This window comes from Mercenaria mercenaria, chromosome 2, assembly GCF_021730395.1.
Source record: "Mercenaria mercenaria strain notata chromosome 2, MADL_Memer_1, whole genome shotgun sequence".
Taxonomy (NCBI): domain Eukaryota; kingdom Metazoa; phylum Mollusca; class Bivalvia; order Venerida; family Veneridae; genus Mercenaria; species Mercenaria mercenaria.
In genome coordinates, this window is record NC_069362.1 from 54,477,368 (window position 1) to 54,502,250 (window position 24,883).

Sequence of the window (24,883 nt, forward strand, 5' to 3'; positions counted from 1 at the left end):
ATCGCTCACCTGTTATCATTGCACTTAAGGACGAGAAGTTGAAGAAATTTAACCAAAAAGAAAAAAAAATCAAGGGACCCCTGGGGCGGGGTCAATTTTGACCCCAGGTGTCATGATTTAAACAAATTTGTAGAGGTCCACTAGGCAATGCTACATGTGAAATATCTAAGCTCTAGGTCTTCTGGTTTATTTTTAGAAATTTTTTGAAGATTTTCCTATGTAAAATCAAGTGACCCCTGGGGCAGGGTCAATTTTGACCCCAGGGGTCATGATTTGAACAAATTTTGTAGAGGTCAACTAGGCAATGCTACATGTGAAATATCTAAGCTCTAGGCCTTCTGGTTTATTTTTAGAAAATTTTGAAGAATTTTCTATGTACAATCAAGTAACCCCATGGGGCGGGGTCAATTTGACCCCGGAGGTCATGATTTGAACAGTTTGTAGAAGTCTACTAGGCAATGCTACATGTCAAATATCTAAGATCTAGGCCTTCTGGTTTATTTTTAGAAATTTTTTGAAGATTTTCCTATGTAAAATCAAGTGACCCCTGGGGTTGGGATTCATGATTTGAACAAATTTTGTAGAGGTCCACTAGGCAATGCTACATGTGAAATATCTAAGCTCTAGGCATTCTGGTTTATTTTTAGAAATTTTTTGAAGATTTTCCTATGTAAAATAAAGTGACCCATGGGGCAAGGTCAATTTTGACCCGGGGATCATGATTTGAACAAATTTTGTAGAGGTCCACTAGGCAATGCTACATGTGAAATATCTAAGATCTAGGCCTTCTGGTTTATTTTTAGAATTTTTTTGAAGATTTTCCTATGTAAAATCAAGTGACCCCTGGGGCAGGGTCAATTTTGACTCCGGGGTCATGATTTGAACAACTTTAGTAGAGGTCCACTAGGCAACACTACAGGTCAAATATCTAAGCTCTAGGCCTTCTGGTTTTTGAGAAGAAGATTTTTAAAGATTTTTCTATGTAAAATCAAGTGACCCCTGGGGTGGGGTCAATTTTGACCCCGGGGTCATGATTTGAACAAACTTGGTAGAGGTCCACTAGGCAATGCTTCACACCAAATATCTAAGCTCTAGGGTTTCTGGTTTTTGAGAAGAAAATTTTTAAAGTTTTAAACTTCATTCCTGTGAAGTTTGGTGTAATTCTGCCCAGTGGTTTTCAAGAAGAAGATTTGTTTAGAAATTGTTGATGGACGACGACGACGGACGACGGACATCAAGCGGTCACAATAGCTCACCTTGTCACTTCGTGACAGGTGAGCTAAAAACAGACAAGCAAGTCAAAATCAGATTTCGCCGCCCCTGGGCCATAATTGACCTTAGGGGAATAATATGAACAATCTTAGTAGAGGACCACTAGATGATGTCACATACAAAATATCAAAGCCCTAGGCCCTGTGGTTTTGGACAAGAGGTTTTTCAAATTTTTCCCTTATATAAGTCTATTATAAACCATGTGACTCCCAGGGCAGGGCCATATTTGACCCCAGGGAAATAATTTGAATAACCTTGGTAGAGGACCACTAGATGATGCTACATACCAAATATGGAAGCCCTAGGCTCTGTGGTTTTGGACAAGAAGATTTTCAGTTTTTCCCTGTATAAATCTATGTAAACAAGAAGCTGCGTTCAATAAATGCTTGATGCCCCCCCGTGGCATCCTTGTTAATACAAAGCACCTAAGTCCAAAATGAGGTAAAGTTCAAGGTCAAACTGAGGTAAGGTGATGTCTGAAAATGAGGAATGGTCACAGGTTACATCTGCATTAGTATCAAGTCATTCTAGTAAGGGATATTGATGCTAGACGTAACGGTCCCATTTGGTTAACCAAGAGATGGCCCATATCAAGCAACCTAAGTCCAAAATGAGGTCAAGGTCAAGGTCAAACCGAGGTCAGGTGATGTCTGAAGATGAGAAATGGTCGCAGGTTACATCTGCATTAGTATCAAGTCATTCTAGTAAGGGGTATTGATGCTAGACGAAACGGTCCCATTTGATTAACCTCAGGACAATCACTAGATGCCGGGGGCATAATTATAACACAGGGTTCCCACACTTTTTCTTCTATGAAATTTAAGGACTTTTCCAGGACCTTGTTGCGATTTTCAAGGACCTCTGTACGACATATCGGGTTGTACGTTCCCGTCAATTTTTCTAGATTCAGTGTAAAAATATAAGAACAAGAGGGCCATGATGGCCCGATATTGCTTAAAAATTTCTACTATAAACATAGGCTCTGCAAATTTTCTTTTTTCTCTTTTTTTTTCATTTTGTTTCCTTACTGTCCTCAAGTTTTGTTTCTCAAGGAAACTATGAATCATTTATACTGGGTATACCAATTACCTTGAGTCTTATATTCAGTGGACTCCATTTATAACAAAATGATTATATGAAAGGTTAAATTTTGTTCTGTACAATTAATTTATATTTTAGCTTTAGACTTTTGGCAAAAAAATCATCAAAACACCAGGTAAAAGTTCCACTACTGTCATTCAAAGAACAGAGGTGGGGAATTTTAGCATTTTCTGGCATATACCTATTACCGTGAATTTTAACTTTCAATCTAAAGAAGTTGTTAAATTGATCTAAGACAAAAAAAGCATTTTTATTTTACAATAGGCCAAACGTAATATGGAACAGATATGGCAGAAATAAGCAGCTTCATTGAAATTTTGCTGAGAAAAATTGCAAAGATTAACCATAATGACCAGTCACTTAGCTAAATTACTTAATTTCTGGGTTCAGTATGAAATAAAAGGAAAGACACTCCAATTTTCAAAAATAGTTTTGCTAAAATTCTAAGTACATTGAGCATGAATAATGAGAGAAAAATTGTAAAGCAATTTTCATGTTAAGTGTCAAAACTGGACATTCACGGTAATATGTATATCCCGGTAATTGGTATACCCAGTATATTTGTCTAGCATGTTGTGAAAAAATAATCAACTCCTTCATAATAACTACACCTCTGGTGCCACCTACATTATTTATATAATCTTTGATACACTTCTAGCAATTAAATTATTTTCAGTCAAGTTGATGTTTGATCACTGAAATCAAGCGTGTCACTAATCACGATTTTCACAATAATTGTTCTCGAAAAATAATGGGAATTTCATAGGGCTTCTTAAAAATCGACACAAAAATGACCGAAAGCCTAAAATTACTGTTTAAAAATTCAAGCATAGCTACCTTTATAGGCCCATCAACCACAAAAGCATCGGTATTTTCAAAAAAGGAAATTGAAATGACATCCATGTCCGCCATTTTGAATCATGAATTACTTCCCTTAGCAAAATTGGATAATTCCCAGTATTTTCCTGTACCTTTACCGTTTTCTCGCCAGATTCCCGGTATTTTCATGGCCGGGAGTCAATTTTTGAAATTCACGGACTTTTCCCGTTTTCCCGGATAGCTTGGGAACCCTGATAACAGGAGGGCCATGTATTGCTCACCTGATCTATTGACCTAAAGATCATCAAGATTAACATTGTGACCAAGTTTCATTAAGATATGGCCATGAATGTGGCCTCTAAAGTGTTAACTAGCTTTTCCTTTGATCTGACCCGGACACCTCATTTCTGACCCCACATGACCCAGATACGAACTTGACCTAAAGATCATCAAGATTAACATTCTGACTAAGTTTCATGAAGATACAGTCATAAATGTGGCCTCTGCAGTGTTAACAAGCTTTTCCTTTGATCTGACCTGGTGACCTAGTTTTTGATCCCAGATGACAAAATATATATCAAACTCGTCCAAGATTGTATTGAGGGTAACATTCTGACCAAGTTTCATCAAAATTGGGCCATGATTGTGACCTCTAGACTGTTAACAAGCTTCTCCTTTGATTTGACCTAGTGGCCTAGTTTCATTAGGATTGCACCAAAATTGTGACATCTAGAGTGATAACAGTCAAATTGTTGACGACCACAGACAACGGACACAGGGCGATCACAAAAGCTCACCTTTAAGCACTTCATGCTCAGGCAAGCTAAAACTAAACAAGAGATCACAGAGTGATCTTGGCGCCCACCAATGTGCCATTTTTGAGTGTTCCAAATTTCATGACTTACTGACTAGCTCAAGGTCAAATTTCATTTCCGTACACAACACTGTGCATGTGGTCCAAATTCGAAAGCTGTAGCTTGAGAAATGCGAAAGTAGGTCACTAGATCAATTTCAAGGACAAAGTTCTTTGTACACAAAATTATGCATGTGCATCAAGTTTAAAGGCCGTAGTTTGAGAAATTTGAAAGTAGGTCACTAGGTCAATCTTAAGGTCAAAGTTTATTTCGGTACACAAACCTATGCAAGTGGTCCAAATTTGAAGGCTGTAGCTTGACATGGTTCATACAGACCTTCCCAAAAAAAAATTCAAGTAGTTTTCAAGGAGTTTTCAAGTAGTTTTCCTCCATTTTCAAGGACTAAAATGGGCGCAATGTCTCTGTTGCTGAGACATGAAATAACCAATTTAAATCCAATTTAGGACAAAATTAAACAATGTAACACAAGATTTTACATTCAACGCATCACGGATAAATTACACAGTGTGAAAATTACTTGAAAGAGCATAAAACCCGTAAAGTACAGTACTGTACTATCGCCGACTCCGTGGCAGGCCCTAATGGTGGTAACGGTTGCTTTTTTTTTCTCGTCGTTTTTTAGTTTATTTGGTCCGTTTATAATGTTTGTCCGTTTTCACTTCGCACCCGACAAATTTAAGGACTATTTGCCATCTTTTGTACATTTTTTCCTACTTTTCAAGTTGTTTTCAAGTAGTTTCTGACTGACTACTTACAAAATTCAAGTAGTTTTCAAGGAGTAGGCATCAAATTCAAGGACTTTTCATGGCCTGTGCGAACCATGCTTGAGAAATGTGAAAGTAGGTCACTAGATCAAAATCAATGTCAAATTACACTACAGAACACAAATCTATGCATGTGGTCCAAATTTAAAGCCTGTATCTTCAAAAATGTGAAAGTAGGTCACTAGGTCAATGTCAAGGTCAAAGTTTGTTTCGGTGCACAATCCTATGCATGTGGTCTAAATTTGAAGCCTGTAGCTACAGAAACGTGAAAGTAGGTCACTAGGTCAATCTTAAGGTCAAAGTTCATTTCGGTACACAAAACTATGCAAGTGGTCCAAATTTGAAGGCTGTAGCTTGAGAAATGTGAAAGTAGGTCACTAGGTCAAAATCAAGGTCAAATTTTATTTCAGAACACAGAACTATGCATGTGGTCCAAACTTGAAGCCTGTACCTTCAAAAATGTGAAAGTAGGTCACTAGGTCAATGTAAAGGTCAAAGTTTGTTTCGGTACACAAAACTATGCATGTGGTCCAAATTTGAAGGCTGTAGCTACAGAAATGTGAAAGTAGGTCACTAGGTCAAAATCAAGGTCAACTCATGTCAAGGTTCATCTTGCCACTCAAAACCGTACATGTGGTCCAAATTTGAATGTTGTACGTTATTGACAAGAAGATTTTAAAAGCTTTTTCCTATATAAGTCTATATGAACCATGTGACCCCCAGGGCGAGCCATATTTGACCCAAGGGAGATAATTTGAACAAACTTGGTAGAGAACCACTAGATGATGCTACATTACAAATGCCAAAGCCCTAGGCTTTGTGGTTTGGACAAGAAGATTTTAAAAGTTTTCCCTATATAAGTCTATGTAAACCATGTGACCCCCCGGGCGGGGCCATATTTGACCCTAGGGGAATAATTTGAACAATCTTAGTAGAAGACCACTAGATGATGTCACATACAAAATATCAAAGACCTAGGCCCTGTGGTTTTGAATAAAAGGTTTTTCAAAGTTTTTCCCTTTATAAGTCTTTTTAAACCATGTGACCCCCAGGGCGGGGCCATATTAGACCCCAGAGAAAGAATTTGAATCATCTTGGTAGAGGACCACTAGATGATACTTCATACCAAATATCAAAGCCCTAGACTCTGTGGTTTTGGACAAGAAGATTTTCAAAGTTTTTCCCTACATAAATCTATGTAAATTATAGAAATAAACAAAGGGCCATAACTCATTCATTAATTGTTGAACCAGTCTGATTTTCAGGGGGACACAACTAGGGTACCAATACATCATTCTGACAAAGTTTGGTCAAAATTCCCCCAGTAGTTTCTGAGGAGATGCGATAACGAGAAATTGTTAACGGACAGACGGACGCACGGACGGAATGACGGACCACGGACGCAGAGTGATTTGAATAGCCCATCATCATGATCATGGTGGGCTAACAAAGGGCCATAACTCACTCAAAAATTGTTAAACCAGTCTGATTTTTAGAGGTCAACTAGGGTACCAATACATCATTCTGACAAAAAGTTTGGTCAAAATCCCCCCCAGTAGTTTCTGAGGAGATGTGATAATGAGAAATTGTTAAAGCACGGATGGACAGATGCAAGGATGACGCACCACAGATGCAGATTGATTTGAATAGCCCACTATCTGATGATGGTGCACTAACAATTTTGGTAGAGGAACACTAGGCAACAGGGCTCCAGAAATTTGGTTTGTCGGTTTTGGACCGATTTCTGACTTTTTAGACCAATTCATAAAGTGAAAAAATGAAAAAAATTAGTCCGCTAAAAATGGAGAAAAAGTACAAATTTCGGTCTGAAATCTCAATACACAATCACCTGCCAAGCAGGAAATTGTTGATCGTACCCTCAGATAATCAATAAACGTGCCAAATGTTCTGATCGTCACCTTGGTAATCGGTCTGTAATTAGCACGTGACACAACAGTGGCTGCGCGGTACATCCTTTAATGTTTGCAGGTAGCCGACAGCATTATATTAAACATTTTTGACTGGACCCAGATGCTTTGGACTGGATCCAAATTCTTTTGACTGGGACCCACTTCTTTTATTTCACGGATTATTTTATTTCAAAAGGCTAGTATGAAGGCTGGTAAAAAGAAACAAATGGTCATTGCATTTAATGAGACATCAAAAGAGAAACCGATATAAATATTTTTTTAATTAGACCTTTACTTTTTGATTCTACGTTTTACAAACCTGCCGCTTTAAAAAACAAGAGGGCCATGAAGGCCCTGTATCGCTCACCTGACCTAAAGATTATCAAGATTAACATTCTGACCAAGTTTCATTAAGATATGGTCATAAATGTGGTCTCTAAAGTGTTAACTAGCTTTTCCTTTGATTTGACCTAGTGACCTACTTTTTGACTCCTCCACCAGTTTCATTAAGATATGGTCATAAATGTGGCCTCTACAGTGTGTTAACTTAAACTAGCTTTTCCTTTGATTTTGACCTGGTGACCTAGTTTTTTTTATCCTACATGACCCAGATTCAAACTGGACCTTAAGACCATCAAGATTAACATTCTGACCAAGATTCATGAAGATACAGTCATAAATGTGGCCTCTAGAGTGTTAACAAGCTTTTCCTTTGATTTGACAGGGTGACCTAGTTTTTGACCCCAGATGATCTAATATCGAACTCGTTCAAAATTTTATTTAGGGTAACATTCTGAACAAGTTTCATTAAGATTGGACCAAAATTGTGACCTCTAGAGTGTTAACAAGCTTTTCCTTTGATTTGACCCGGTGACCTAGTTTTTGATCCTACATTACCTAGATTCAAACTGGACCTTGAGATCATCAAGATTAACATTCTGGCCAAGTTTCATGAAGATACAGTCATAAATGTGGCCTCTACAGTGTTAACAAGCTTTTCATTTGATTTGACCTGGTGACCTAGTTTTTGACCCCAGATGACCCAATATCTAACTCGTCCAAGATTTTATTAAGGGTAAAATTCTGACCAAGTTTCATTAAGATTGGGTCAAAAATGTGACCTCTAGAGTGTTCACAAGCTTTTCCTTTGATTTGACCTGGTGACCTAGTTTTTGACCCCAGATGACCCAATATCGAACTCATCCAAGATTTTATTAAAGGTAACATTCTGACCAAGTTTCATTAAGATTGGGCCAAAAATGTGGCCTCTAGAGTGTTAACAGTCAAATTGTTGACGAAGGACGGATGGACGACGGACACAGGGCGATCACAAAAGCTCACCTTTGAGCATTTTGTGCTCAGGAGAGCTAAAAATCAGGATGGAAATAGACCTTTATAACGGACACGGACAATGTAATCGTACTATGTACTATGGTCAAAGTCTGGGGAATTTCTCAAAACACAAAAATTGAAACGTAACCACAGGGATTTGTTTTATTTTAAAGATATTTTAAAGGTTTTCGCCACTTTATCAAGACACAACATATCTTTATAATTCTCAGTGTTATCCTCTGCTGCGAATAAATCTTGTCACGAAGGAGAACACAGACGAAGACTTTATATTTACGTATACATCTAATAAAAAAAATTGTCTGCCATTTGATAAAATATCTTTTTTTTTAATTTTGTAAATTTATGAGAATCATTTTGCTAGTCTATCAAGCACCAGTCTAGCAAACAACACAATTAAAACAAATTTCATCGTAGTGACAGAAAATACATTCTGAACTAAATTCATTGGACGGTAGCCGTTTCTTTGTATGGGTAAAACAATTCTGACCTCAACTCAAATAGCCCATGGATAGTTCTCTTCACTCAAATAAGTATAGTTTATGGCAGAACATAATCTATTAATTTAGATACAGGACTTTGAACCAAGCAGCTGTAATGCAATCACAAGCTTTTAAATTGCTTTTTGTACTTTTAGCATGTGTAAATGTTGAGTTCTGCTCAACCCGGGGCTAGAGGGCGTGGGCGGTAGCATGGATTTCCACTACCGTCCATGAACTGGCTCAATCAAACCGAGCCTGCAACATTTTCGTTTTTGTTGTGTTGAGCGACCTGTGGAGTTTCCACTTTTTCTATTTTAATAACCATGCTATTTCTCAAGTTTGGTGACAATATATCATTCCAAACTTTAGTTATTGACCGAAAACCTTTGTTTCTATTTTCAGTAATAAACAAGTTGAAATTAGCTGCATTTACCCCATATATGGAAAGCTACCTATAATCAAAGTTTTGTGGAACATCTCTTTGTTATTAACAGTAATTGAGCTCAATCAATTCAAGCTAATAAGAATGTCTATATTGAACTCATGCCGTCGTCGGTGTTGCTCTTTGCTCTTGGGTAAAGTTAGCCACCTTCTAAATTTCCCTATAATCATGAAACCTCATATTTTGAAATAGCGTTGTTAAATGTTTAGGTGAACCTCCTCAATGCCTTTACTACAGTCACTATAATAAAAAAGAATCATTTCTTCAGGATTGATCTTGTTAAAGGGTAAATATCTCATAAATTATGCTCCAACTCTTTATGCATGTACAAGCGGCAATGGCTTCATCTCAAAAGTGTAAATAGGCAAGTAAGAACAAACAGTGAACCACATTATTTATTTTGTAAAAAATGTAAGCTTTTCAAATAAATAGGTACCATTTCTGTGAAATACTAATATTGTACAAACCGGAACGGAATATATTGCAAAACTTAACTTTCGTTTTGACGTTGTTTAAACAGGACCTAAATCGCAACTCTCAAAAGTGCTAATGTTAAACAGTAAACCTCTGAAAATCGATCTTCATAAATGTAAGGTACAGTCATTTATGATAAAACTAAACGTTTAATTGAAATAAGGTTCCAAATTGTTACAAAGTGTAGTCTTTTTTACTACTAAGAGCCTCATTGGAAGTATCATTTATTAGCAATTTCCTCCGCTACCTTGCTAGCCATCAAAAGTATGTAGATCCGGTGTTTACAGGCCGTGTTATGGCTGATATTGTTTCTAAATATCCTTTTACCTCAATCCCACTGACTGTTTCACCCTGACCACCAAAACGTGAGACAACAAATAAATAAGTTTTATGTTCTTCTTATATTTTAGCATTCTCCCAAATACACCCCTACACCAACCATCAGTTATTTTTGTAATTTCTATTCATATTCCTTTCTTTTTCAATTCCTTGTGTATCTTTTAATTATTTTAGAACACCCACCCTTTCCCAAACAATTACAAATACGTCAAAGATCTGTGTGTTTCTGTAAACATATACAGCATGCAGCTTTGCACGGTTAAACTTTACCTCTACACAATTTAACAATTTAAAAGAAATGCGCTATAATTATGATTATACATATTGTCAATACACACTAAGTATACAACAAGTTACCATGATTCCTAAAACATGTTTGAGAAAATCCCCCAAATTTGACTGAAGTACAGAGTACGTTTACATTTCCATTTCCATGTCCGTGTCCGTGATAAAGGTCTATTATGTTTCTTGCTGTACAGAGTCAGCTATTGATGTTGAACAAGTTGCAAGTTTTAAAGTAATAGCTCTGACAGTTTCTAAACACAAAACTTGACAAAGAAATCTGATTTTCTAAGTCCAAAAAGGGCCATAATTCTTGCAAAAATCAGGATAGAATTACGTTTCTTTCTGTACAGGGTCAACTATTGATGGTGAACAAATGTTGCAAGTTTCAAAGCAATAGCTTTGATAGTTTAAGAGAAAAGCTGACGTAAACATAAAAACCAGGCAATTGCCAACTCATCTTCTTTTTCAAGGGGCCTCCGTGGCCGAGCGGTTAGAGTCGTTGACTTCAAACCATTTGCCCCTCATTGATGTGGGTTCGAAACCTCATTTGGGGCGTAGAATTCTTCACGTGAGGAAGCCATCCAGCTGGCTTACGGAAGGTCGGTGGTTCTACCCAGGTGCCCGCTCGTGATGGAAGTATGCACGGAGGGACACCTGGGGTCTTCCTCCACCATTAAAGCTGGAAAGTCGCCATATGACCTAAAATTGTGTCGGTGCGACGTTCAACCCAACAAAATAAATAAATAAATAATCTTTTTTTTCAAACTAGAAATGTGTCCATGGGACACAGATGCCCCCACTACATGACATTAAAATGACAATTTTTTCCTAGGTCAAGGGTCGTAACTCTTAACTGCACATGCTGACCAACATTCCTGTAAACTTTGGTAACTCTAATGCTATGTGCAACACAACATTAAAATGACCAGTTTTTAAGTAAGTCAGGGGCCATCACTCCTACAAGACTTAATGAATCCGGATGCGAAACCCCAGGTGCACAACTGCACATGCTGACCTACATTACTGTAAACTTTGGCGACTCTAGGTCAAATACTTTTGGGAGCTATGCGCGACACAACATTAAAATGACCAATTTTTACAAAGTCAGGGGCCATAACTCTTACATGACTGAATGAATCTGGACGCAAAACCCCAGGTGCACAACTACATATGCTGACATGCTGACTAACATTCCTGTGAAGTTTTGCGACTCTACGTCAAATACTTTTGGAGCCAGGCAAAACACAACTTTCTCGAAGGACGGACGGACAAGGGCAAATCTATATGTTCCCCCCTCCCACCCCCCAAAGTGGGGGCATAAAAATCAGATGAGCTAAAATGGGCCATAATTCAGCTAAAGTAGTTGACAGAGTTAAGTACTCTTGCCTACAGATAGAGACTGATATAATAAACAAGTGACAAAAGTTTCAAAGCCATATGACTAACAGTTTACACAAAATATGAACTAGTAAGAAAAACATAACCAAGATTTGTAAGTTAAAAAGGGCCCATCATTCAACTGGACATGTTGACAGTACACAATTGTTAACAGTTTCATAGCTATATGTCAAAACAAGGACGAGTACTAAAAACTTAATTTTGTGATGCAGACACCGACGCCATTGTGAGTATCATAGCTCTCCTTATTCTTTGAATAGCTGAGCTAAAAATGCAATCATTTAATAAGCAGTTACCTTGTTAGGATCTTTCATGATCAGGTATTTTCCTTCCTTCAGTTTGAAGCATATATCAATAATACACCTCAAAATTCCCCAACCATTGTCCATATTTAGGTTTATCTGGTTTGCAAACTCTGTAGGTTTAAACTGCTGGGTTCCCAGGATCACATGGTTGGCTGTATCTTTTAGATGATTACGTGACACATACCTACAACAATAATATAATCAAAACTCAAATCATCCAGATGGTTTAAAGATAATGTAAGGTCTCTCCCAGGTTTTTAAAACTTATATATTAATGTGATCCAAACAACTCATCTTGGGCTAAAAGGTTTGTCCCACTTCAGTATTTACTTGCTACTATGACAACCAAAAGATGGTTGGACTATAATCATACATGCCATAATTTTTCAGAATGTTTCTGGGATTCTGAATTAAAATTTCCGGAATTTTTACCTTTTGTCCGGGACATACATCGTGACATTGGTATTTGTCTGTTTCATGCAAAAATATCGTAATATTACATGTAGTTTTGCGAGATAAACATTGTTCACTCGCTTACAATGTTTTAATTTGCTGCAAATGTCGTCTAGCTTTCCAAGGGAGGTAAATACATGTACGGGTAATACACATCTAGAGTTCGGCACGTGAATTTATTGCCTTCCCGAGGTGACTTACTATATACGAAGAATCAACCTGGTCATCGTGATTTAGATTCTAGCTAATTTGGTATCATTCTAAAGCTTAAACATTTATCTAATAATTAAATTGAATCCTTAAAGGAATAAAATATATCTTGTAAATAAAATCGCCAATATAAAATATTTGGAGTCGGGTCAATTTCCATGGGTCGGTCGGCAAAGGCATTCAATATTTTAATTTAGAATATGTGTGACAATCGATCTTGATCTTAAATTATTACAACCTTTTAAAATAATTATCGTTTAACTGACCCTTTTCAATAATCTCTTCCATAAAGGCTACATGTAGCTTTACCGCCAAACATGCTAAAAACAAAGAGATTTACGACTATTGTTCCTAATTTAACAGTTATTGATTGCATAATCCTGTCAGTTCTTAATCAGGGTCATCATAATAACCGACTGTAACTTAATCAGTGTCATCAAAAGATCGTTGCGTGATCAAAGCGGACTTAATCAACATGTGTCCCGCTCGAGGGCATGAAACTGATTAGGAATAAACAATGTGACACCGGGGACTGTTTATTGTGTAAAATTCAACAACTTATAGACAAAAAAACAAGTTTTTGGGGGGATTATTTTTATTTTTCCGGGACATTTAAAGACTGTCCGGGACACCGGGACGAGTATGTAATTTCCGGGACAATCCCGGACAATCCGGGACGTATCACATGTATGACTATAATGGACAAAATTTTCCTCAATGAATCATATGGATAATGTATGAAATTATGCTTTGTACAAAATTCAATATGACGTACTTCAAATATAATACCGGATCTTCTTTTGTATACACATGCTTCTAATATACTTATCTGGGTGCTGCAAGTGATTAGCAAGAATTCAAACATCCTGGGTCACCTAGTAAGCAAGTAGTTGAATTTGCGGGCAGTCAGCTGGACATTTTAGTATATATTTTTATAGCAGAAAAAGGTAAAGAAAGAAAGCTATTTTCCTGAGCTAAGTCTTCTTCCATTTTTTTTTAATGTTTTAGTTATCCTTAAAAAATTATATACAAACAAGAGTGCCAGAATGTCACAATATACGCCCGTCACAGCAAATCTATACTCTAGCACCTGTATTTGCAGATGGAATTTTAATTTGTGGTTGTTTAGTAATCATTGTAATTCTTTTGTTTTTCTAAGTCCACAAACAAACTTTTTAGGCCTTATAAAAAAGTTACAGTATAGGTTATTTATAGTAACAACTAAGGGAAGTTAATCTTTAAAAAAAACAAGAGCTGTCTCCATAGGATGACACATGCCCCCCATGGCACTTTGAATGAATAGTTATGGCCGATGTTAGAGTTTAGGACCTTTGACCTACGGACCTGGGTCTTGCGCGCGACACGTCGTCTTACTGTGGTACACATTCATGCCAAGTTATTTGAAAATCCATCCATGGATGACAAAGATATGGACCGGACACGCCCATCAATGCACTATCCTTTAACGTCTAAGTGTGACCTTGACCTTTGAGCTACGGACCTGGGTCTTGCGCGTGACACGTTATCCTACTGTGGTACACATTCATGCCAAGTTATTTGAAAATCCATCCATGGATGACAAAGATATGGACCGGACACGCCCATCAATGCACAATCCTTTAACGTCTAAGTGTGACCTTGACCTTTGAGCTACGGACCTTGGTCTTGCGCGCAACATGTCGTCTTACTGTGGTACAAATTCATGCCAAGTTATTTGAAAATCCATCCATGGATGACAAAGATATGGACCGGACACGCCCATCAATGCACTATCCTTTAACGTCTAAGTGTGACCTTGACCTTTGAGCTACGGACCTGGGTCTTGCACGCGACACGTCGTCTTACTGTGGTACACATTCATGCCAAGTTATTTGAAAATCCATCCATTGATGACAAAGATATGGACCGGACACGAAAATTGCGGACAGACTGACAGACCGACAGATTGACAGACTGTTCAAAAACTATATGCCTCCCTTCGGGGGCATAAAAATTGTAAGTCCACACAAAAATCTTGACCAGGTAGAGATTGGTCAAAATACACCTCAAAATTGGATGTAACATGAATGTTGTACTACAGAAAAGTAGTCTCGATTTTCCCCTAAGTCTAGTAATGAAAAAGTTACAATATAAGCTATTTATAATAACAACAAAGGGAAGTAATTCTAAAGAAGGGAACTAAGCATGACACTTCGTCTCATGATGGTGTATAATTGTGCCAAGTTACATCAAAATCCCTCCATGCATGCAGAAGAAATGCTTTGGACAGTCATTCTTGTATTTGACATTTGGCCTCTAAGTGTGACCTTGACCTTAGACCTAGGGACCTGGTTCTTAAGCATGACACTCCGTCTTGTGGTGGTGAACATTTGTGCCAAGTTAATCAGAATCCCTCTATGCATGAAGAAGAAAATGCTCCGGACAAAGTTTTCATTCTTGTATCCTTTGACCACTAAGTGTGACCTTGACCTTAGACCTAGGGACCTGGTTCTTAAGCATGACACTCCGCCTCGTGGTGGTGAACATTTGTGCCAAGTTATATCAAAATCCCTCCATGCATGAAGAAGAAATGCTCCGGACAAAGTTTTCATTCTTGTATCCTTTGACCTCTAAGTGTGACCTTGACCTTAGACCTAGGGACCTGGTTCTTGCGCAAGACACTCCGTCTTATAATGATGAACAATTGTGCCAATTTTCATCAAAATCCCTTCATGCATGAAGAAGATATGCTCCTATCTAAAACTAGAAATTGCTTTTGTAAAAAAGTGCATGTCTCCCCCAATGCAAAGTCCTATAGGTAAGAAGTCAATAGGGGTCAGGAGCGAAAGTCAAAGAAACGGTTGGCTACAATAGGGATCATCTACATGGCATGTCAAGTAATCCCGCAAAATTTCAACACTCTTGGTCTAGTGGTTCTCGAGTCACTGTTCAGGCTCCTGTGACCTTGACCTTTGATCAAGTGACCTCAAAATAAATAGGGGTCATCTACTCTGCATGTCCAATCATCCTATTAAGTTTCAACATTCTAGGTCAAGTGGTTCTCAAGTTATTTCCAAAAAAATGATTTTACATGACCAGGCCCCTGTGACCTTGACCTTTAATAGACTGACCCCAAAATCAATAGGGGTCATCTACTCTGCATGTTCAATCATCCTATGAAGTTTCAACATTCTGGATCAAGTGGTTCTCAAGTTATTGATCGGAACTGGTTATCAATGTTCAGGACCCTGTGACTTGACCTTTAACGGAGTGACCCAAAAAACAATAGGGGTCATTTACTCTGCATGAACAATCATCCTATGAAGTTTCAACATTCTGGGTCGAGAGATTCTCAAGTTATTGATTGGAAATGGTTTTCCATGTTGAGGCCCCTGTGACCTTGACCTTTAACGGAGTGACCCCAAAATCGATAGGGGTCATCTACTGTGCATGTACAATCATCCTATGAAGTTTCAGCATTCTGGGTCAAGTGGTACTTAAGTTACTGATTGGAAATAGTTTTCAATGTTCAGGCCCCTGTGACCTTGACCTTTGACGGAGTGACCCCAAAATCAATACGGGTCATCTACTCTTAATGACCAATCATCCTATGAAGTTTCAACATTCTGGGTCAAGTGGTTCTCTAGTTATTGATCGGAAATATTTTCAATGTTCAGGCCCCTGTGACCTTGACCTTTGACAGTGACCCCAAAATCAATAGGGGTCATCTACTCTTTATGATTAATCATCCTATGAAGTTTCAACATTCTGGGTCAAGTGGTTCTCTAGTTATTGATTGGAAATGGTTTTCCATGTTCAGGCCCCTGTGACCTTGACCTTTAACAGAGTGACCCCAAAATCGTTAGGGGTCGTCTACTCTGCATGACAAATCATCCTATGAAATTTCATCATTCTAGGTCAAGTGGTTCTCAAGTTACTGACCGGAAATGGTTTTCAATGTTCAGGCCTCTGTGACCTTGACCTTTAACAGAATGAACCCAAAATTGATAGGGGTCATCTACTCTGCATGACCAATCATCCTATTAAGTTTCAACATTCTGGGTCAAGTGGTTCTCAAGTTATTGACCGGAAATGGTTTTCAATGTTCAGGCCCCTGTGACCTTGACCTTTAAAGGAGTGACCCCAAAACCGATAGGGGTCATCTACTGTGCATGTACAATCATCCTATGAAGTTTCAACATTCTGGGCCAAGTGGTACTCAAGTTACGGATTGGAAATAGTTTTCAATGTTCAGGCCTCTGTGACCTTGACCTTTGACGGAGTGACCCCAAAATCAATAGGGGTCAGCTACTCTTCATGACCAATCATCCTATGAAGTTTCAACATTCTGGGTCAAGTGGTTCTCTAGTTATTGATCGGAAATGGTTTTCAATGTTCAGGCCCCTGTGACCTTGACATCTGACAGAGTGACCCCAAAATCAATAGGGGTCATCTACTCTTCATGAATAATCAACTTATGAAGTTTCAACATTCTGGTTCAAGTGGTTCTCTAGTTATTGATCGGAAATGGTTTTCAATGTTCAGGCCCCTGTGACCTTTACCTTTGATGGAGTGACCCCAAAATCAATAGGGGTCATCTACTCTTCATGATTAATCATCCTATGAAGTTTCAACATTCTGGGTCAAGTGGTTCTTTAGTTATTGATCGGAAATGGTTTTCAATGTTCAGGCCCCTGTGACCTTGACCTTTGATGGAGTGACCCCAAAATCAACAGGGTCATCTACTCTTCATGACCAATCATCCTATGAAGTTTCAACATTCTGGGTCAAGTGGTTCTCTAGTTATTGATCGGAAATGGTTTTCAATGTTCAGGCCCCTGTGACCTTGACCTTTGACGGAGTGACCCCAAAATCAATAGGGGTCATCTACTCTTCATGATCAATCATCCTATGAAGTTTCAACATTCAGGGTCAAGTGGTTCTCTAGTTATTGATCAGAAATGGTTTTCAATGTTCAGGCCCCTGTGACCTTGACATTTGACAGAGTGACCCCAAAATCAATAGGGGTCATCTACTCTTCATGAATAATCAACCTATGAAGTTTCAACATTCTGGTTCAAGTGGTTCTCTAGTTATTGATCGGAAATGGTTTTCAATGTTCAGGCCCCTGTGACCTTAACCTTTGACGGAGTGACACATAAAACAATAGGGTTCGTCTACCTCAGCAGCCCTACAACCCTATGAAGTTTGAAGGTTCTAGGTCAAATGGTTGTCCAGTTATTGCTCGGAAATGAAGTGTGAGGTACGGACAGGGCAAAAACAATGTCTCCCCCAGAGGGGGAGAGACATAATTATGGTAGCGAGTCAAACCCACATGCCAAATATCAAAGCTCTAGAGAAGATTTTTGAAATCTGATAGCTGAAAATCTATTTTTAACCAAAAAGACCAACATGTTCAATAAACAAGAAACATTTGAACAACTTTGAAAGAGAGCTACCCAGAGATCATTTGTGTTAAGTTTCATCAAAATACATTCAGTGGTTTTGGAAGAGATGTCCTTTAAAGATAAAGAAGATAAAGAAAATGTTGATGAAAAGTGTCCACGCCCTCTGGCAGACATGTTTTTTGACAAATCCAAAAAATTTGAATACTATAAGATTTCGGAGAATGTCAAACAAGTACATTTTGTGTATAATTATTTTAAAATCGGGCTAACAGTTTCATACAAGAAGATTTTCTAAGTTTTTACTACTAACATATAAGGAAAAGTGACCATGCCCCCTGGAAGCCATGTTTTTTGTCGAATTGGAATAATCTGAGCACTCTTCGTATAAAGGGTCACACAAGGACCATTTGTAAAATTATTTTAAAATCAGGCTAGCAGTTTCACACAAGATTTTGGAAGTCTCCACTATATATATATATATATATATAGGGAAAAGTGACCACACCCTCTGGTGGCCATGTTTTTTGACAAATTAAAAAAAAATTTGAACAATCTTGGTAGAGGGTCACACAAGGACCATTTGCGTAAAATTATCTTAAAATATGGCCAACAGCTTCACACAAGAAGATTTTTAAAATTTCAACTAAATAAATATAAAGACTAGAATGTGTCTGTAGGACACAGGGTGTGCCCCCAACTGGTACATTTGTCACAAATAAAGGGCAATAATTCAGATGTTTGCAGCCTCAAAAAAAAAATTATGAAAAGGATTCATTATTTTATACCATATACTTTTTGAGCTATGAGCATCGCAAACAAATAATCCACTATTTTGGCTATTTCAAGGGCCATAACTCTGTAATAAACACTAAAATTCTCAAGAAGAATGCCAAGTGTGCAAGGTCACATTATGATAAAGACTCAAGCAAGGTTTCATGAATTTACATTAAATGTCCAATACTAAGGAAAGTGAACATTTTAATTTCTTTTAAAAAGCACAGAAACTATTTCATTTTATTGGAAAATGAAAGTTGGTATGTAGAAATTCGAAATAAATCGCAGTATATGTACAATTATTTTTCTATGAAGTATGAAGAAAGTTAAAAAGACCTGGGGGGTCATTCTGTCGATTCATTGAAATTTCAACATAATACACATACATTTCTTTGAGTTCCAAAGACCTTATGTAAATTTTGACCTGCCAATCTTCATTATTTAGTGTCTTGCAGAAGTCTATGCACTGGCTATGAAAAAAATTGCCAACTCACTTTCCCTTAGTAATGGACCTTTAAATACTTTCTGAGTGAGGCACATAATTAGGTAAAAATGTGCATTTTTTTTACTATTTCAGGGGCCATTACTCTGGAAATAGGGGCGGACCCAGATGAAAAATAGTAGGTGCGCAAGTTCATATCATGATTAAACCCAAAACAAACAAACAAACAAATAAAAAGAACATACAGGTGTTGTACAACATAGAAAAAAAACAAAAACTTACATACCTAGTTCCGTAACCGCTTATCATTTTTAGATGTGGTTTTCGGCACATTATAAAGCAATTTATTGGCAACAGAATGCTATATAAATTATAAAAATTGGCATTTTCAAAGTATAAATATAATCATTTTAGTGAGGTGTGCTCCGGTATACTGGACCATAATTATAATTTTGGTTTGTCCTGGGCATCCAGAGTATCAGAAAAATAAAATAACTTGTAAAATCACAAAATTCTATCATTTTTCTACAAGGTACAGCAATTTGTGATGAGTTTGCTTTTGTTTTAAACTATTTGTTGCATTTCTAATTTTACAACACAACTAAACAAGAGCTGTCGGAGGACAGCAACGCTCGACTATTCAACAGCCTTGTCAATTGAATGAATACAAGTTGAAAAAGGGGCATAATTTTGTAAAATGCAAAGTAGAGGTATTGAACCTCTGTACTGCATGTCATATCATGACAGTGAACAAGTGTGTGAAGTTTCAATCCTTTCCAATTTGTGGATACTGAGATACCAGCTTACATACAAAAACTTAACAAAAAAGTGCTAAGTCAAAGGGGCATAATTTTGTAAAAATGCCAAGTAGAGTTATGGGACCTTCACAGTGCATGTTAGATCATGACAGTGAACAAGTGTGTGAAGTTTCAATCCATTCCAATTAGTGGATACTGAGATATCAGATTACATACAAAAATTTAACCAAAAACTGCTAAGTCGAAAAAGGGGCATAATTTTGAAAAAAAGAGAGTAGAGTTATGGGACTTGCTTAGTGCATGTCAAATCATGATAGTGAACAAGTATGTGAAGTTTCAATCCATTCCCATTAGTAACTACTGAGATACCAGCTTACATACAAAACCTTAACCAAAAATTTCTAAGTCGAAAAAGGGGCATAATTTTGTAAAAAAGCAAAATAGAGTTATGGAACCTGTGCAATGTAGATCAGTTCATCACAGTGAATAAGTGTGTGAAGTTTCAATCCATTCCCACAAGTGGTTACTGAGTTACCAGCTTACATACAAAACCTTAACCAAAAATTTCTAAGTCGAAAAAGGGGCATAATTTTGTAAAAAAGCAAAATAGAGTTATGGAACCTGTGCTATGTAAGTCAGTTTGTCACAGTCAATAAGTGTGTGAAGTTTCAATCCATTCCCACAAGTGGTTACTGAGATACCAGCTTACATACAAAACCTTAACCAAAATCGGGACGCGGATGCGGACGTGGACGGACGCCGACGCATGGGCGAGTGCAATAGCTCACTATTCTATGAATAGTCGAGCTAAAAATCTAAACTCGAGGTTTATTCCATCTAGAATGTATGCTGAGAGCGATTAATCAAAGTTGTAAGAACTAGTTTCGCAATCGAGAATTAAGATACTAGTATCAACTTTTTAAACGATGATTATCGCACCTGACAAAATTGCAGAGGCTTATTGTACTAACCTTACCATTTTCCGAGTAAAACTAGAACTGTCACAGGAGTGACTCATACCCCCACCATACAGTCTTGTCACAGAAGAATGGCAACCATAAGTAATCTTAACAAGAGCACCGCCTTGCGGGTGCTGACGCTCATCTGATTTTTTTTGTATAATAGAAATATTGTCCTACCCATGATTTTCTAAGTCTAAAAAGGGCCATCATTCTTGCAAAAAGCAGGATAGAGTTATGTTTCTTGATGTACAGTGTCCACCTATGATGGTGAAAAACTGTTGCAAGTTTTAAAGCAATAGCTTTGATAGTTTATGAGAAAAGTTGACTTAAACATAATATTCAACCAAGAAAATGATTTTTCTAAGTCCAAAAGGGGCAATAATTATTGCAAAAAGCAGGATGGAGTTATGTTGCTTGCTTTACAGGGTCAGCTTATGATGGTGAACAACAGTTGCAAGTTTTAAAGCAATAGCTTTGATGGTTTAAGAGAAAAAGTTGACCTAAACATAAAACTTAACCAAGAAATCTGATATTTTCTAAGTCCAAAAGGGGCCATCATTCTTGCAAAAAGCAGGATGGAGTTATGTTTCTTGCTGTACAGGGTCCACTTATGATGGTGAAAAACTGTTGCAAGTTTTAAAGCAATAGCTTTGATAGTTTAGGATAACAGATGACCTAAACATAAAATTTAACCAAGAAAACTGATTTTCTAAGTCCAAAAGGGGCAATAATTCTTGCAAAAAGCAAGATGGAGTTATGTTTCTTGATGTACAGGGTCTGCTTATGATGGTGAACAAGTATTCCAAGTTTCAAAGCAATAGCTTTGATAGTTTAGGAGAAAAGTTGACCTAAACATAAAACGTAACCAAAAAATCTGATATTTTCTAAGTACAAAAGGGGCCATAAATCTTGCAAAATGCAAGATGGAGTTATGTTTCTTGCTATACAGGGTCAGCTTATGATGGTGAACAAGTATTCCAAGTTTCAAAGCAATAGCTTTGATAGTTTAGGAGAAAAGCTGACCTAAACATAAAACTTAACCAAGCAACGCCGACGCCGACGCCGACGCCGACAACCGCTCAAGTGATGACAATAACTCATCATTTTTTTTCAAAAAATCAGATGAGCTAAAAATACTTAGAATAATATAACAAGAGCTGTCTGATGACAGCGCGCTCGACTATTCGAAGAACTGATTGAAGAATGGGGTCAAAATATTTCCACAGATATTCAGACAAAAGAAATAAATAGATTAGACAAACAATGTTCCTGTATTACTTTGATTTCGATAAGTCTTGCACTAAATGGCAATATATGAGCCAATTTCAAAGTCCAAAAAGGGCCATAATTCAGTCAAAATAGTTATGTACTCTTGCCTACAGATGTAAATCATAATGATAAGCAAGTGTTCAAAGTTTAAAAGCCATATGTCAAATAGTTTTGACAAAACATGGACTTGTATGAAAACAGAACCAATTTCAAAGTCCAAAAAGGGCCATAATTCAGCCAAAATGGATGACAGAGTTAATATGTTCTCTTTCCTACAGATAGAGAGACTGTTATACTAAACAAGTGATAAAAGTTTCAGAGCCATATGTCAAACACTTTACAAAAAAATGAACTGGTACGAAAAACTTAACCAAGATTTCTAAGTCAAAAGGGGCCATAATTCAGCCAAAATCCTAGATGGAGTTATGTATTCTTGCCTATAACTGGACATGGTGATGGTAAACAGGTGTTGAAAGTTTCAAAGCTTTATCTCAAAAGACTTTGTCAAAATATGAACTGGTATGAAATATTAACCCAGATTTCTAAGTCAAAAAGGGCCATAATTCTGCCAAAATGCTTGATGGAGTTATGTGCTCTTGCCTATAACTGGACATGGTGATGGTAAACAAGTGTTGAAAGTTTCAAAGCTTTATCTCAAAAGACTTTGTCTAAATATGAACTGGTACGAAAAACTTAACCAAGATTTCTAAGTCAAAAGGGGCCATAATTCAGCCAAAATCCCTGATGGAGTTATGTACTCTTGCCTTTAACTGGCCATAGTGATGGTAAACAAGTGTTGAAAGTTTCAAAGCTTTATCTTAAAAGACTTTGTCAAAATATGAACTGGTACGAAAAACTTAACCATGATTTCTAAGTCAAAAGGGGCCATAATTCAGCCAAAATCCTTGATGGAGTTATGTGCTCTTGCCTATAACTGGCCATGATGATGGTAAACAAGTGTTGAAAGTTTCAAAGCTTTATCTCAAAAGACATTGTCAAAATGTGGACTGGTACGAAAAACTTAACCAAAGTGTGACGCCGACGCCGACACCGACGCCGACGCCGTGGTGAGTAGGATAGCTCTACTTATTCTTCGAATAGTCGAGCTAAAAATGTCAAAAAAGCTTAATACTTAAAAAGAAGTTTACTCGTCTTTGGAGTACTTCATCCTGGGCTTCTACATTTAAGTAATACTAGTATAATAATTATGTGCCCTGGATGAGGGATGAGGTAAATATAAACAAGAGCTGTCGGATGACAGCGCGCTCGACTATTCGAAGAATTGATTGAAGAATGGGGTCAAAATATTTCCATAGATTTTCAGACTAAACAAAAAAATGGATTAAACAAAAAATGTTCCTGTATTTGTGGATTTCGATTAGTCTTGCACTAAATGGCAATGTGTGACCATGATGGCAAATATGTTAAGTTATATGTTAGGCAAAACATGGACTTATATGAAAAATTTAACTAATTTCCAAGTCCAAAAAGGGCCATAATTCAGTCAAAATAGTTGACAGAGTTATGTACTCTTGCCTACAGATGGAAATCATGTTGATAAACTAGTGTTAAAAGTTTAAAAGCCATATGTCAAATAGTCTTGACAAAACATGGACATTTACAAAACAGAACCAGTTTCCAAGTTCAAAAAGGGCCATAATTCAGCCAAAAAGACGATGAGAGTTACGTACTCTTGCCTATGATAGAGACATTATACTGAACAAGATATAAAGTTTCAAAGCCATATGTCAACACTTTCACAAAAATAAATGGTACGAAAAACTTAACCAGATTTCTAAGTCAAAAAGGGGCCATAATTCAATCAAAATGTTTGAGTAGTTATGTACTCTTGCCTATCAAGGATATTGTGATGGTAAACAAGTGTGAAAGTTTCAAAGCTTTATTCAAAGACTTTGTCAAAATGTGGACTGGTACGAAAAACTTAACCAAGATTTTCTAAGTCAAAAGGGGCCATAATTCAACCAAATGCTTGATGGAGTTATGTACTCTTGCCTACAACTGGAATGGTGATGGTAAACAAGTGTTGAAAGTTTCAAAGCTTTATCTCAAAAGACTTTGTCAAAATATGAACTGGTACGAAAAACTTAACCAAGATTTCTAAGTCAAAAGGGGCCATAATTCCGTCAAATGCTTGACAGAGTTATGTACTCTTGCCTATAACTGGTCATGGTGATGGTAAACAAGTGTTGAAAGTTTCAAAGCTTTATCTCAAAAGACTTTGTCAAAATATGAACTGGTACGAAAAACTTAACCAAGATTTCTAAGTCAAAAGGGGCCATAATTCAGTCAAAATGCTTGACAGAGTTATGTACTCTTGCCTATAACTGGACATGGTGATGGTAAACAAGTGTTGAAAGTTTCAAAGCTTTATCTCAAAAGATTTTGTCAAAATGTGGACTGGTACGAAAAACTTAACCAGGGTGTGACGCCGACGCCGACGCCGACACCGACGCCGACGCCGTGGTGAGTAGGATAGCTCTACTTATTCTTCGAATAGTCGAGCTAAAAATCTCTAATATTAGAGATACACTAAAAGTGAATACAAAAAAGTGTCTTACCGACCCATGTTACCACAGAAAAATGTATTTACTTTTTACATAGGACTGATAATAAAAAAGTTAAAAAAATACCAAAAATACTGAAAATCTAAAAATAGGATTTCTAAAAATAGACTAATTCCTGGAATTTACGGGGAAGAAACTCGGTACAAAAGTTAAAACAAGGTTACTTCCCTTTGGCTCTAAGCCAATCAGAATGAGATATAGTGAAAATACATCAAAATTAACCTTAA

At 37.2% G+C, this 24,883-nt stretch overlaps 1 protein-coding gene across 2 annotated transcripts in view; it reads right to left on the reverse strand.

The window, feature by feature from the left end:
* LOC123563983 (eukaryotic translation initiation factor 3 subunit D-like) overlaps positions 1-24,883 on the reverse strand; it is a 224,789-nt gene that overhangs the window by 10,132 nt on the left and 189,774 nt on the right. For both annotated transcript variants that reach the window (XM_053536644.1, XM_053536645.1), the window contains one exon: positions 11,808-12,000. In XM_053536644.1, the coding sequence (XP_053392619.1) occupies positions 11,808-12,000 (193 nt within the window). The remainder of the gene's footprint in view (positions 1-11,807; positions 12,001-24,883) is intronic.